This window comes from Pleurodeles waltl, chromosome 11, assembly GCF_031143425.1.
Source record: "Pleurodeles waltl isolate 20211129_DDA chromosome 11, aPleWal1.hap1.20221129, whole genome shotgun sequence".
Classification (NCBI taxonomy): Eukaryota; Metazoa; Chordata; class Amphibia; order Caudata; family Salamandridae; genus Pleurodeles; species Pleurodeles waltl.
The window spans coordinates 178,386,922-178,399,714 of NC_090450.1; the positions used below are offsets into that span (position 1 = coordinate 178,386,922).

At 45.3% G+C, this 12,793-nt stretch overlaps 1 protein-coding gene across 1 annotated transcript in view; it reads left to right on the plus strand.

Moving 5' to 3' along the window:
• The window catches only part of HLTF (helicase like transcription factor), a 324,731-nt gene that overhangs the window by 120,851 nt on the left and 191,087 nt on the right, over window positions 1-12,793 (plus strand). Inside the window, exon 13 of the mRNA XM_069213390.1 lies at window positions 8,318-8,407. Within this exon, the coding sequence (XP_069069491.1) occupies window positions 8,318-8,407 (90 nt within the window). The remainder of the gene's footprint in view (window positions 1-8,317; window positions 8,408-12,793) is intronic.

Below are 12,793 nucleotides of genomic sequence, written 5' to 3' on the forward strand. Positions count from 1 at the left end.
CACTTCCCACCAGGCTTTACGGAATGCCATTATCCTAGGGCTGGCTAGTTTAGCTGGGTAGTGACATCATCACGACTCTACATTGGCAGCTGCAAGTATGGCTGCTTACCAATGCAATGAGACACTATGCAGATAGTCCAGGGTGACCATAAGTGGCCGACAAAACTCTGTCCTCTGATAAGCCTACCTGCTCACCCACACTACCTCAAAACAGTGTTAAGCATTTATTGCACACACAGAGCCAGTAACAAAGACACACACTCAATAAAGAAATCTGACACCAGTTTATTAAAATAACACTGATTTTTATATGAGTTTAGACACCAAGATCATCAGAAGCAGGTGAGTACTTTTCGAGATATGAATTGAAATAGGTTTCATTAGTTCAGACTTATAACTGGTTAATGTAAAAAGTCTATGTGGATGAATGAGTTACAGGTCGAAATGCATGTCTTTTAGAATATCCTATAGGTTATATGGGGACTTTAATTGTATCATTTGTTTGAACAAGGATAATTAGTAACATGTATGATGTATGAGCTGAATTATGCTTCTTTTAAATTTTGTATTTTTATAAGAAAATATTCTTGGAAATAAAAAATTTACAAATGAAACAATATAGTTTGGAGCTATTTATTATTTATCATGAGACTCTGCAAGGATTATCAACATACAACTCTTGTAGAAGTTGCTCAGCTGCCTATTAGTCTGGTTGGTGTGGACCAGAAACTGCTCCTTTTAAACATTGACCTCATCACAGGATCCTTCCTTTTGTTGAAACAGTTTTAACCCCTTCGCTGCCAGGCCTTTTCCCCTCCTGTGCCGAGCCTTTTTTTGGCTATTTGGGGCAGTTCGCGCTTAGGCCCTCATAACTTTTTCTCCACATAAGCTACCTATGCCAAATTTGTGAGTTTTTTCCAACATCCTAGGGATTCTAGGGGTATCCAGACTTTGTGAGTTCCCCTGAAGGAGATCAAGAAATTAGCCAAAATACAGCGAAATTATTTATTTATTTTTTTAAATGGGAAAAAAGGGCTGCAGAAGACGTCTTGTGTTTTTTTCCCCTGAAAATGTCATCAACAAAGGGTTTGCGGTGGTAAAATCACCATCTTCCCAGCTTTCAGGAACAGGCAGACTTGAAATAGAAAACCCAATTTTTCAACACAATTTTGAAATTTTACTGGGACATACCCCATTTTTACTATTTTTTGTGCTTTTAGCCTCCTTCCAGTTAGTGACAGAAATGGGTGAAAAACCAATGCTGGATCCCAGAAAGCTAAACATTTCTGAAAAGTAGGCAAAATTTTGAATTCAGCAAAAGGTCATTTGTGTAGATCCTACAAGTGTTTCCTTCAGAAAATAACAGCTGAAATAAAAGAATATTGAAATTGAGGTGAAAAAGGCAGCAATTTTTCTCCACGTTTTACTCTGTAACTTTTTCCTGCGATGTCAGATTTTTTAAAGCAATATACCATTACGTCTGCTGTAAAGTAGACAACATTCTGAATTCAGCAAGGGGTAATTTGTGCCGATCCTACAAGGGTTTCCTACAGAAAATAACTGAAAAAAAAAATATTGAAATTGAGGTGAAAAAATCTGCTATTTTTCTCTACGTTTTACTCTGTAACTTTTTCCTGCAATGTCAGATTTTTAAATTTTTTTAAAGCAATATACCGTTACGTCTGCTGGACTCTTCTGGTTGTGGGGATATACAGGGCTTGTAGGTTCATCAAGAACCATAGATACCCAGAGGCAATAAATGAGTTGCGCCTTGCAATGGATTTTTATTCTATACCGGGCGTACAGCAATTAATTTGCTGAAATATAAAAAGTGAAAAATAGGTATCAAGTAAACCTTTGTATTTCCAAAATTGGCACAAGATAAGGTGTTGGGAAGCAGTGGTTAATTGCACATCTCTGAATTCCGGGGTGCCCATACTAGCATGTGTATTACAGGGCATTTCTCAAATAGATGTCTTTTTTACACACTGTCTTACATTTGGAAGGAAGAAATGTAGAGAAAGACAAGGGGCAAGACACTTGTTTTGCTATTCTGTGTTCCCCCCAAGTCTCCCGATAAAAATGGTACCTCACTTGTGTGGTTAGGCCTACTGCTCGCAACAGGAAACACAAAATGGACACATCACATTTTTACATTGAAATCGGACATGTTCTTTGCAAAGTGCCTAGCTGTAGATTTTGGCCTCTAGCTCAGCCGGCACCTGGGGAAACCTAGCAAACCTACGCATTTTTGAAAACTAGACACATAGGGGAATCCAAGATGGGATGACTTGTGGGGCTCTGACCAGGTTCTGTTACCCAGAATACTTTGCAAACCTCAAACTATGGCCCAAAAACACTTTTTCCTCTCATTTCGGTGACAGAAAGTTCTGGAATCTGAGAAGAGCCACAAATTCCCTTTAACTCAGCGTTCCCCCAAGTCTCTCGATAAAAATGGTACCTCACTTGTGTGGGTAGGCCTAGCGCCCGCGAAAGTAAATGCCTCAAAACGCAAAGTGGACACATCACATTTTCACAAAGAAAACAGAGCTGTTTTTTCCAAAGTGCCTAGCTGTGGATTTTGGCCTCTAGCTCAGCCGGCACCTGGGGAAACCTATCAAACCTGTGCATTTTTTAAAACTAGGCACCTAGGGGAATCCATGATGGGGTGACTTGTGGGGCTCTGACCAGGTTCTGTTACCCAGAATCCTTCGCAAACCTCAAAATTTGGCCCAAAAACACTTTTTCCTCTCATTTCGGTGACAGAAAGTTCTGGAATCTGAGAAGAGCCACAAATTCCCTTTCACCCAGCGTTCCCCCAAGTCTCCCGATAAAAATGGTACCTCACTTGTGTGGGTGGCCCAGATGCCTGCAACAGAAAAATGCCAAAAACCTGTAGAGATTGAGGGGATAGCACAGCGACTTGATAAGCACATATTTTTCTTTTATACATCTTTTAGGCTGACTCTGCTTTGGGGACCCACACAAGTGAGGTATCATTTTACTTGGGAGGCTGAGGGGAACACTGGGTGGTAGGAAATTTGTGCCGCAGCGGTGATCCTACAAAGAAAAGTAAGGAAAATATGCTTTTTTTAAGCAAATTTTGAGGTTTGCAGAGGAGTTTTGGTAGAAAATGTTGGGGGATCCAGGCAAGCCACACCTCCTTGGACTCCTTAGGGTGTCTATTTTTATAACATGTCTGGGTTTGGTAGGTTTCCCTAGATGAAGGCCGCACGGGGACCAAAAACATAGGTGCCCCCTGTAAGGAAATGCCTCCTTGGCATGGTTACCCCCTGACTTTTTGCCTTTGCTGATGCTATGTTTTGATTTGAAAGTGTGCTGAGACCTGCTAACCATGCCCCAGCACCAGTGTTCTTTCCCTAACCTGTACTTTTGTTTACACAATTGGCACACCCTGGCATCCAGGTAAGTCCCTTGTAACTGGTACCCCTTGTACCAAGGGCCCTGATGCCAGGGAAGGTCTCTAAGGGCTGCAGCATATCTTATGCCACCCTGGGGACCCCTCACTCAGCACAGACACACTGCTTGCCAGCTTGTGTATGCTGGTGAGGACAAAATAAGTAAGTTGACATGGCACTCCCCTCAGGGTGCAATGCCAACCTCACACTGCCTATGTAGTGTAGGTAAGTCACCCCTCTAGCAGGCCTTACAGCCCTAAGGCAGGGTGCACTATACCATAGGTGAAGGCACCAGTGCATGAGCACTGTGCCCCTACAGTGTCTAAGCAAACCCTTAGACATTGTAAGTGCAGGGTAGCCATAAGAGTATATGGTCTGGGAGTCTGTCAGACACGAACTCCACAGCACCATAATGGCTACACTGAAAACTGGGAAGTTTGGTATCAAACTTCTCAGCACAATAAATGCACACTGATGCCAGTGTACATTTTATTGTAACATACACCCCAGAGGTCACCTTAGAGGTGCCCCCTGAAACCTTAACCAACTACCCGTGTAGGCTGACTGGTTTTAGCAGCCTGCCACACCCGAGACATGTTGCTGGCCACATGGGGAGAGTGCCTTTGTCACTCTGTGGCTAGTAACAAAGCCTGCACTGGGTGGAGGTGCTTATCACCTCCCCCTTGCAGGAACTGTAACACCTGGCGGTGAGCCTCAAAGGCTCACCCCCTTTGCTACAGCACCACAGGGCATTCCAGCTAGTGGAGTTGCCCACCCCCTCCGGCCACGGCCCCACTTTTGGCGGTAAGGCCAGAGGAGATAATGAGAAAAACAAGTAGGAGTCACTGACCAGTCAGGACAGCCCCTAAGGCAACCTGAGCTGAAGTGACTCTGACTTTTAGGAATCCTCCATCTTGCAGATGGAGGATCCCCCCAATAGGGATAGGAATGTGTCCCCCTCCCCTTGGGAGGAGGCACAAAGAGGGTGTAGCCACCCTCAGGGCTAGTAGCCATTGGCTACTGCCCTCCCTGACCTAACACACCCCTAAATTCTGTATTTAGGGGCTCCCCTGAACCTAGGAACTCAGATTCCTGCAACCTAAGAAGAAGAGGACTGCTAAGCTGAAAAACCCTGCAGAGAAGACGGAGACACCAACTGCTTTGGCCCCAGCTCTACCGGCCTGTCTCCCTCCCTTCTAAAGACACTGCTCCAGCGACGCTTTCCCCAGGGACCAGCTACCTCTGAATCCTCAGAGGACTGCCCTGCTCTAGAAGGACCAAGAAACTCCCGAGAACAACGGCCCTGTTCATCCAAGACTGCAACTTTGTTTCCAAAGAAGCAACTTCAAGACAACTGCGTTTCCCACCGGAAGCGTGAGACTTGCTACTGTGCACCCGATGCCCCCGGCTCGACTTGTGGAGAACAAACACTTCAGGGAGGACTCCCCGGCGTAGCCAGAGTTGCCCCCCCCCTGAGCCCCCACAGCGACGCCTGCAGAGGGAATCCCGAGGCTCCCCCTGACCGCGACTGCCTGACTCCCAGATCCCGACGCCTGGAAAAGACTCTGCACCCGCAGCCCCCAGGACCTGAAAGATCGGAACTCCAGTGCAGGAGTGACCCCCAGGAGGCCCTCTCCCTTGCCCAGGTGGTGGCTACCCCGAGGAGCCCCCCCCCTTGCCTACCTGTATCGCTGAAGAGACCCCTTGGTCTCCCATTGATTCCAATTGAAAACCCGACGCGTGTTTGCACACTGCACCCGGCCGCCCCCGTGCTGCTGAGGGTGTACTTTCTGTGCTGACTTGTGTCCCCCCCCGGTGCCCTACAAAACCCCCCTGGTCTGCCCTCCGAAGACGCGGGTACTTACCTGCTGGCAGACTGGAACCGGGGCACCCCCTTCTCCATTGAAGCCTATGGGACTAGTAGACCAATAAGAAGCCAGTGACAGCTTCCTTATCAACCCCATCAAAAGAGTCAAACCCAAAAACCTTTTCATCTCCTCCAAATTTGTGGGAATCCACTGGGTAGCTCTAGAGTGTGGCCTAAGTCTAGCAGTGTTGTCCCTCAAATACTGCTCCGCATACAAATTAGTCTGCTCAACAATCTCTTCCAAAAACACATCATCCATAAATAACTCAAAGAAATTGACAGGCAAAAAGTTCTCTGTATTGACTCTACACCCGGGAGACCAGTAAAGGCAGGCAACTCTGTCTGCTCCATGTTTGGGGCAACCCAAAGTTCAGGTCTTCTAACGGGAAACCTTTCAGCCCCAGGTTGCTTTACTAATGGCACATCAGTGTCCTCCTCTAAAACAAGCCCTTAGGCTACACTGAGAGTGGCTTCCTCATCATAAGGTTCCTCTCGGATGGAAACTTCACTGCCAGAATCTCTCACTTCCTCCTCTGCCTCTGATGCATAGTCCGTCTCATAATCATGATCAGAAAGTGACTCAAAAAGCATACCAACAACCTGCTGAGCGGTCATCCTGCGGCTAGCCACGATCCTTCCTACGAAAAGTAACTGGACAAATGCACCACCAACAACCAGCACTGTGTAAGATAAGTAATAAAGTGTAGCTTTATCACGAAGAGTTATAAACTCAAAAACTATACCGCTCACTTGCCTGAAAAAGCTTGACTCGCCAGCAACTGCTCTGCACAGACACAGCAATCACCAATGATATCCCACTAAAAAGAAAGAAAGAAAAGCAAATTAGAAATAAGATAACACAAATATCATTGTGCACAAATCGAAGGACAATTTCACACACAATCCTGCATTTAGTACACCACCTACAAACACGTCATTCATGCATGGCAACAATACTCCTTTGGAGTAAATTGTTTTTACTTACCTAAAACATGCAACTATGCAAACCGCAGGTCAACCACCACCAAAACTGCAAGGAGTTACAGCAAAGAAAGCAAAAGCTTTGGACTAGAACAAAAAGGAGAATTGTTTTTTTTATCACAAATGCAAATACTTCGCCAGTTGACAAACAACCCGTCTTCAAGCATTTAGAAATTGGTGCCTAAGTGGATTCTGCCCCCATAGGGGCAGATGGGCCTACAAAAAATAGGCCTGTCTGCCCCAAGGGGGGCAGAAAATACCTTAAGTAGTGTGTCCTCATGGGGAGTGACCCTTGCCCAAGGGGCACACCCCCAAACAAAAAACACAAACACACACACACACTCACTCTATCCCTGGTGCCGAAGTGGCTTCTGCCGATCTGCCCCCAAGGGGGTCAGAAGTGGGAAACAGTTCTATGACCTCCCCCCCCCCCCCACACAGAAAAACACAAATAAAAAAAATCCCTGGCATTGCAGTGGCTTAAAAAACATAGGCCGATCCCCAAGGGGGCCACAAATGGCCATAAAACATATGCCCCCCTAAGGGGAGTGACCCTTGCTCAAGGGGCGGCTCCCCGACACACACACACAACAAACTACAACAAAAAAACGAAAATCCCTGTTGTCTAGTGGGCATACCTGCTGCCCCTTCACAAGGCGATCGGACAGCAGGAATGCTCAAAGAGACATCGGGGGAAAGGAAAACCGGTTTCCCCCGATGCCTCTTTGTTTCAAACCCCCCACCCGCCGGAGGAGAAACTCCCCTGTTTCTCCTGATCGCAAGCTGGAAGCAAAGGCTTCCAGCGCGACCTGCACCCTGTAATGATGGCAGCGCGTGATCACGCACTGACGTCATTTGAGGGGAGCGGAAGGGAAAGGGCTTCCTCTTCCATCCCTGCCTTGGGGGGTGGGAGGGAAGCCCACTCCCTCCGAGCTCCAGGCCGAGTTCGTAATGGTTATGTCCTCGGCACAGGAGCACTGTGCCAGTGGACGTAACCATTACATCCCCGGCACAGAAGGGATTAAGGCATCTGCAGAGTTAGAAAGCCACGGGGTAGTCTCACACTTAGTTATTTTTAACTTCTGCTCCTTCCTAAGCTGATATGCCAATTATCAACTACCTGTTGTTAGAACCCTGTCTCTATTACTCCTTTGGAAGTTGTAATCCTCTCTCATACTTATTCGTTCACATATATAGGCAGACAAAATTCTAAGAGTTTCTGTAGCAAAGCTTTATTTGGGCCTCTACTGCACAGGTTTCGAATAAGATGGGAAAGACTCACCCTTCAGGTAAGCTGAGTTATTATGTAATGTGTTTTGTAAAGTCAGGGTAACCTTGATGGTAAAACTCATGTTTTCTGCCCTGTGTGGTGACATATTTTCATGTAAGTTTCGTCTGCTTAGGGCTTTATTGCCAGTGCTTCATCTAGCTTAGGAAGAGAAAATACTCTATAGGCTGTGTAGAGAGAGCAGAAACCGTCTTTTCAGGCGCAGTCTCTTTACTGGCGATTTGAAAAGCTACTACTTGGTCTGTGTTGCTTACCTGTGATAAATGGTTACTTAAGCTTGAAAGTTACAGCTTAGGCTTTGTTAGGATGATCACTGGTATAACATAGTTTTGGATAGTATGTTTTTCTTCTCCCTTCATCGAAATTTGTTAGGCTTTGGTAGGGAAATCCTTACAAAATGAATGGAAAGAGGCAATATTATCCTTTGAAAGAAAAGCCAAGTTTTTTTCACTGTGCTCCCTCTTCAGGTTCCTTATCGTCTTTTAACCTTCCTAAATATCTTGGGAATTTTTGAGTCTCTCCTATTGGAAATACTTGGGAACCAAGAATAATTTGTATGATGTGCCGTTTATACCATATGGTTGGGCCAGCCAGAGTGATGCTGCACAGGTGTGACACCTCTTTTGTTCCCTAGCACAATGATAACATGAAAAAGGTTTCCTATAGTCCCAACTTGTCATTTTGGATATTTCTGGATGAGACGAGAGGTGATAACATTAACCTAGGTTTTTTATTTTGGATTTAATGTGTGTTTTCTTACAGCTGCAGTTCACCATTTGCAAGAAGATGAAGACTTTGCAGCTGCTTTAGCTGGATCACCAAGTACAGTACGCAAGAAACCTAAAATTAAAGGTAATAATAAAGTCTTATACTTGTCGGCTTTATTTGCTGCTGAAGGCATTGTGCTTAATTTTCTGTTCTGTTTTGTACTCTTAGCGTCGTCCACGGTGTCAGGTTGGACATGCTTTGAATCAGAACAGATCTTTTTATGTTCACAGCTTTATTGGCTGTGAGGCTTTTGTTAATTTAAGTGGTATGATTTATGGCAAATGTTTGCAAAGTGTGTTTTACGTATCACATTGTTAAGGCTCATTAAAACCTTTTTGGACCTTTTGAGAATTACATTGTCATATATTGTACTGATCACTTTTCATGTTTCACATAATCTTGTTGAAACTGGTTACACTGATTTTCCAATATGAAAATTCTTTGAAATTACTGTCATGCATCAACACATTTTCCTAAATGATGCTGCAAAGAAATGGTACCTAAAGTGTTAAAATAATTGTGCAAAACATTTTTTTCCTAGTTGCATTTTATTGGGAACATTTTATTTTGAAAGCAAACAATCATTAATCTCGCTTTCAAGCAAGCTTCTGCAAAAATGTGCATCTAATGGGAGATCAGTCTGGGAGCATTATACATAGCGTCATCGTGTTAAACTTTTCAAATGTGTGTGTACACATTTTTTTTTACTGGAACGACTGTCAGTAGTGCAGTCCGAGCGTACCACATTTATTTATAGTGCTCACTGTAATAATAAAGGCTTTGTATTAATCAACCATAAATACAAGTTCGTACAGCATTAACTGATGGACACAAATATTACCTCAACTGCAGGCAAATCCTTTCCGTGCTTCATAATGTAAACTGGCAGCCAAAGGGTCTGTGTTGTAAGGGGTTGGGCCTACTTGTCCTAAGGACAAAATAAACATGAAAACCTGTTGTCCTTGACTCCAAACAATATGTCCTAGGCGTTGAGCTATAGGAATTTCACACCCCTGTTTTGGGAAAAGAGTGAAGTGTAAACATATAATTCTTAACCCCTTCGCTGCCAGGCCTTTTCCCCCTCCTGTGCCGAGCCTTTTTTTGGCTATTTGGGCAGTTCGCGCTTAGGCCCTCATAACTTTTTGTTCACATAAGCTACCCACACCAAATTTGTGTCCTTTTTTTCCAACATCCTAGGGATTCTAGAGGTACCCAGACGTTGTGGGTTCCCCAGAAGGAGGCTAAGAAATTAGCCAAAATACAGTGAACATTAAGTTTTTTTCAAACAAATGGGAAAAAGGGGCTGCAGAAGAAGGCTTGTGGCTTTTTCCCTGAAAATGGCATCAACAAAGGGTTTGCGGTGCTAAAATCACCAGCTTCCCAGCTTTCAGGAACAGGCAGACTTGAATCAGAAAACCCAATTTTTCAACACAATTTTGCCATTTTACTGGGACATGCCCCATTTTTACAATTTTTTTGTGCTTTCAGCCTCCTTCCAGTCAGTGACAGAAATGGGCATGAAACCAATGCTGGATCCCAGAAACTGAATCATTTCTGAAAAGTAGACAACATTCTGAATTCAGCAAGGGGTAATTTGTGCCGATCCTACAAGGGTTTCCTACAGAAAATAACAGAAAAAAAAAATATTGAAATTGAGGTGAAAAAATCTGCTATTTTTCTCTACGTTTTAATTTGTACCTTTTTCCTGCAATGTCAGATTTTTAAAATTTTTTAAAGCAATATACCGTTACGTCTGCTGGACTCTTCTGGTCGCGGGGATATATAGGGCTTGTAGGTTCATCAAGAACTCTCGGTACCCAGAGCCAATAAATGACCTGCACCCTGCCTTGGGTTTTCATTCTATACCGGGTATACAGCAATTCATTTGCTGACATATAAAGAGTAAAAAATAACTATCAAGAAAACCTTTGTATTTCCAAAATGGGCACAAGATTAGGTGTTGAGGAGCAGTGGTTATTTGCACATCTCTGAATTCCGGGGTGTCCGTACTAGCATGTAAATTACAGGGCATTTATCAAATAGACATCTTTTTTACAAACTCTCTTATATTTGGAAGGAAAAAATGTAGAGAAAGACAAGGGGCAATAACACTTGTTTTGCTATTCTATGTTCCCCCAAGTCTCCCGATAAAAATGATACCTCACTTGTGTGGGTAGGCCTAGCGCCCACGACAGGAAATGCCCCAAAACACAACGTGGACACATCACATTTTTTGACAGAAAACAGAGGTGTTTTTTGCAAAGTGCCTACCTGTAGATTTTGGCCTCTAGCTCAGCCGGCACCTAGGGAAACCTACCAAACCTATGCATTTCTGAAAACTAGAGACCTAGGGGAATCCAAGATGGGTTGACTTGTGGGGCTCTGACCAGGTTCTGTTGCCCAGAATCCTTTGCAAACCTCAAAATTTGGCTAAAAAAACACATGTTCCTCTCATTTCGGTGACAGAAAGTTCTGGAATCTGAGAGGAGCCACAAATGTGCTTCCACCCAGCGTTCCCCCAAGTCTCCAGATAAAAATGGTACCTCACTTGTGTGGGTGGGCCTAACGCCCACAAAGGGAAATGGCCCAAAACATAATGTGGACACATCACATTTTTTCACAGTAAACAGAGGTTTTGTGGATTTTGGCCTCTAGCTCAGTCGGCCCCGGGGGGGGGCAGAAATGGCCTAAAATAAATTTGCCCCCCCACCCCCTCCCCGGGGAGCGACCCTTGCCTACGGGGTCGCTCCCCTTGCGTGACGGCGCAAAAAAAAAAGATCCCTGGTGCCTAGTGGTTTCTGCCCCCCTTGGGGGCAGATTGACATAAAATCGGCCGATCTGCCCCCAAAGTGGGCAGAAATGGCCTAAATACAATTTGCCCCTCCAGGGGAGCGACCCTTGCCTAGGGGGTCGCTCCCCATCTCTAAAAAAAAAATCCAAAAAAATCCCTGGTGCCTAGTGGTTTCTGCCCCCCTGGGGGCCAGAAATGGCCTAAATACAATTTGCCCCTCCAGGGGAGTGACCCTTGCCTAAGGGGTCGCTCCCCATCTGTAAAACAACAAAAAAAAAATCCCCAGTGCCTAGTGGTTTCTGCCCCCTTCGGGGCAGATTGGCCTAATTAAAATAGGCTGATCTGCCCCCCTGGGGGGCAGAAATGGCCTAAAATAAATTTGCCCCCCAGGGGAACGATCCTTGCCTAAGGGGTCGCTCCCCTTACGTGAAATTCATGAACAAACAAAAAAAGCTCCTTGGTGTCTAGTGGTTTCTGCCCCCCTAGGGGGCAGATTGGCCTCATAAAAATAGGCCAATCTGCCCCCAAGGGGGTCAGAAATGGCCTAAATATAATTTCCCCCCTATGGGAGCGACCCTTGCCTAAGGGGTCGCACCCCACACCTAAAACAAAAAACAAAAACAAAAACAATTATCCCTGGTGCCTAGAGGTTTCTGCACCCCCTGGGGACAGATCGGCCTAATTAAAATAGGCTGATCTGCCCCCCTGGGGGGCAGAAATTGCCTAAAATAAATTTGCCCCCCAGGGGAACGACCCTTGCATAAGGGGTCGCTCCCCTTACGTGAAATTCATGAACAAACAAAAAAAGCTCCTTGGTGTCTAGTGGTTTCTGTCGCCCTAGGGGGCAGATTGGCCTCATAAAAATAGGCCAATCTGCCCCCAAGGGGGTCAGAAATGGCCTAAATATAATTTCCCCCCTATGAGAGCGACCCTTGCCTAAGGGGTCGCACCCCATACCTAAAAAAAAAACTAAAAAAAAAAACAATTATCCCTGGTGCCTAGAGGTTTCTGCACCCCCTGGGGGCAGATCGGCCTAATAATAGTCTGATCTGCCCGGGCAGAAAAGGCCTTAAAAAAAAAAATGCCCCCCCCTGGGAGCCACCCTTGCCCAAGGGGTCGCTACCTCATATCAGTTTCCTTTTCAAAAAAGACATCCGTGGTGTCTAGTGGGCGTTTTGACAGCCGGATTGCTTTGCGTGAAGGAGGAGGCATTGTGACAATCAGCGCGCGAGCGCACGCTGACATCACAGGGGGGCTGGAGGGTCGGGTGGAAGGGGAAGGGCATCCCCTTCCATCCCTGACTTGCGGGTTTGGGGGGAACCCCACAGAGGGAGCGCGTAAGCGCTCCCTCTGGGCTGGGTGCCCAGGACGAAATGGTTACGTCCTGGGCACAGCAGCACTGTGCCGCAGGACGTAACCATTACGTCCGCGGCACAGAACTGGCTATAGATGCTTTCAAAAGGTTAACTTTTGAACATGTGTTTGACATCTCTAAAGCAGCCAATTTTCTGTGTTTTCATGTTATTTGGCCAATCATAATTCATGCCTTACTCGTCTACAGTGTAGCTTATGTCTCAGATTTTCTAGAATGTTGTCCTTCCAAGATGTTACTCTTTGTATTGTTATGCATTACTGCGAAGGCTGTTAGAAAGCATTTGTCCTCGGTAGTGGTCTCCATA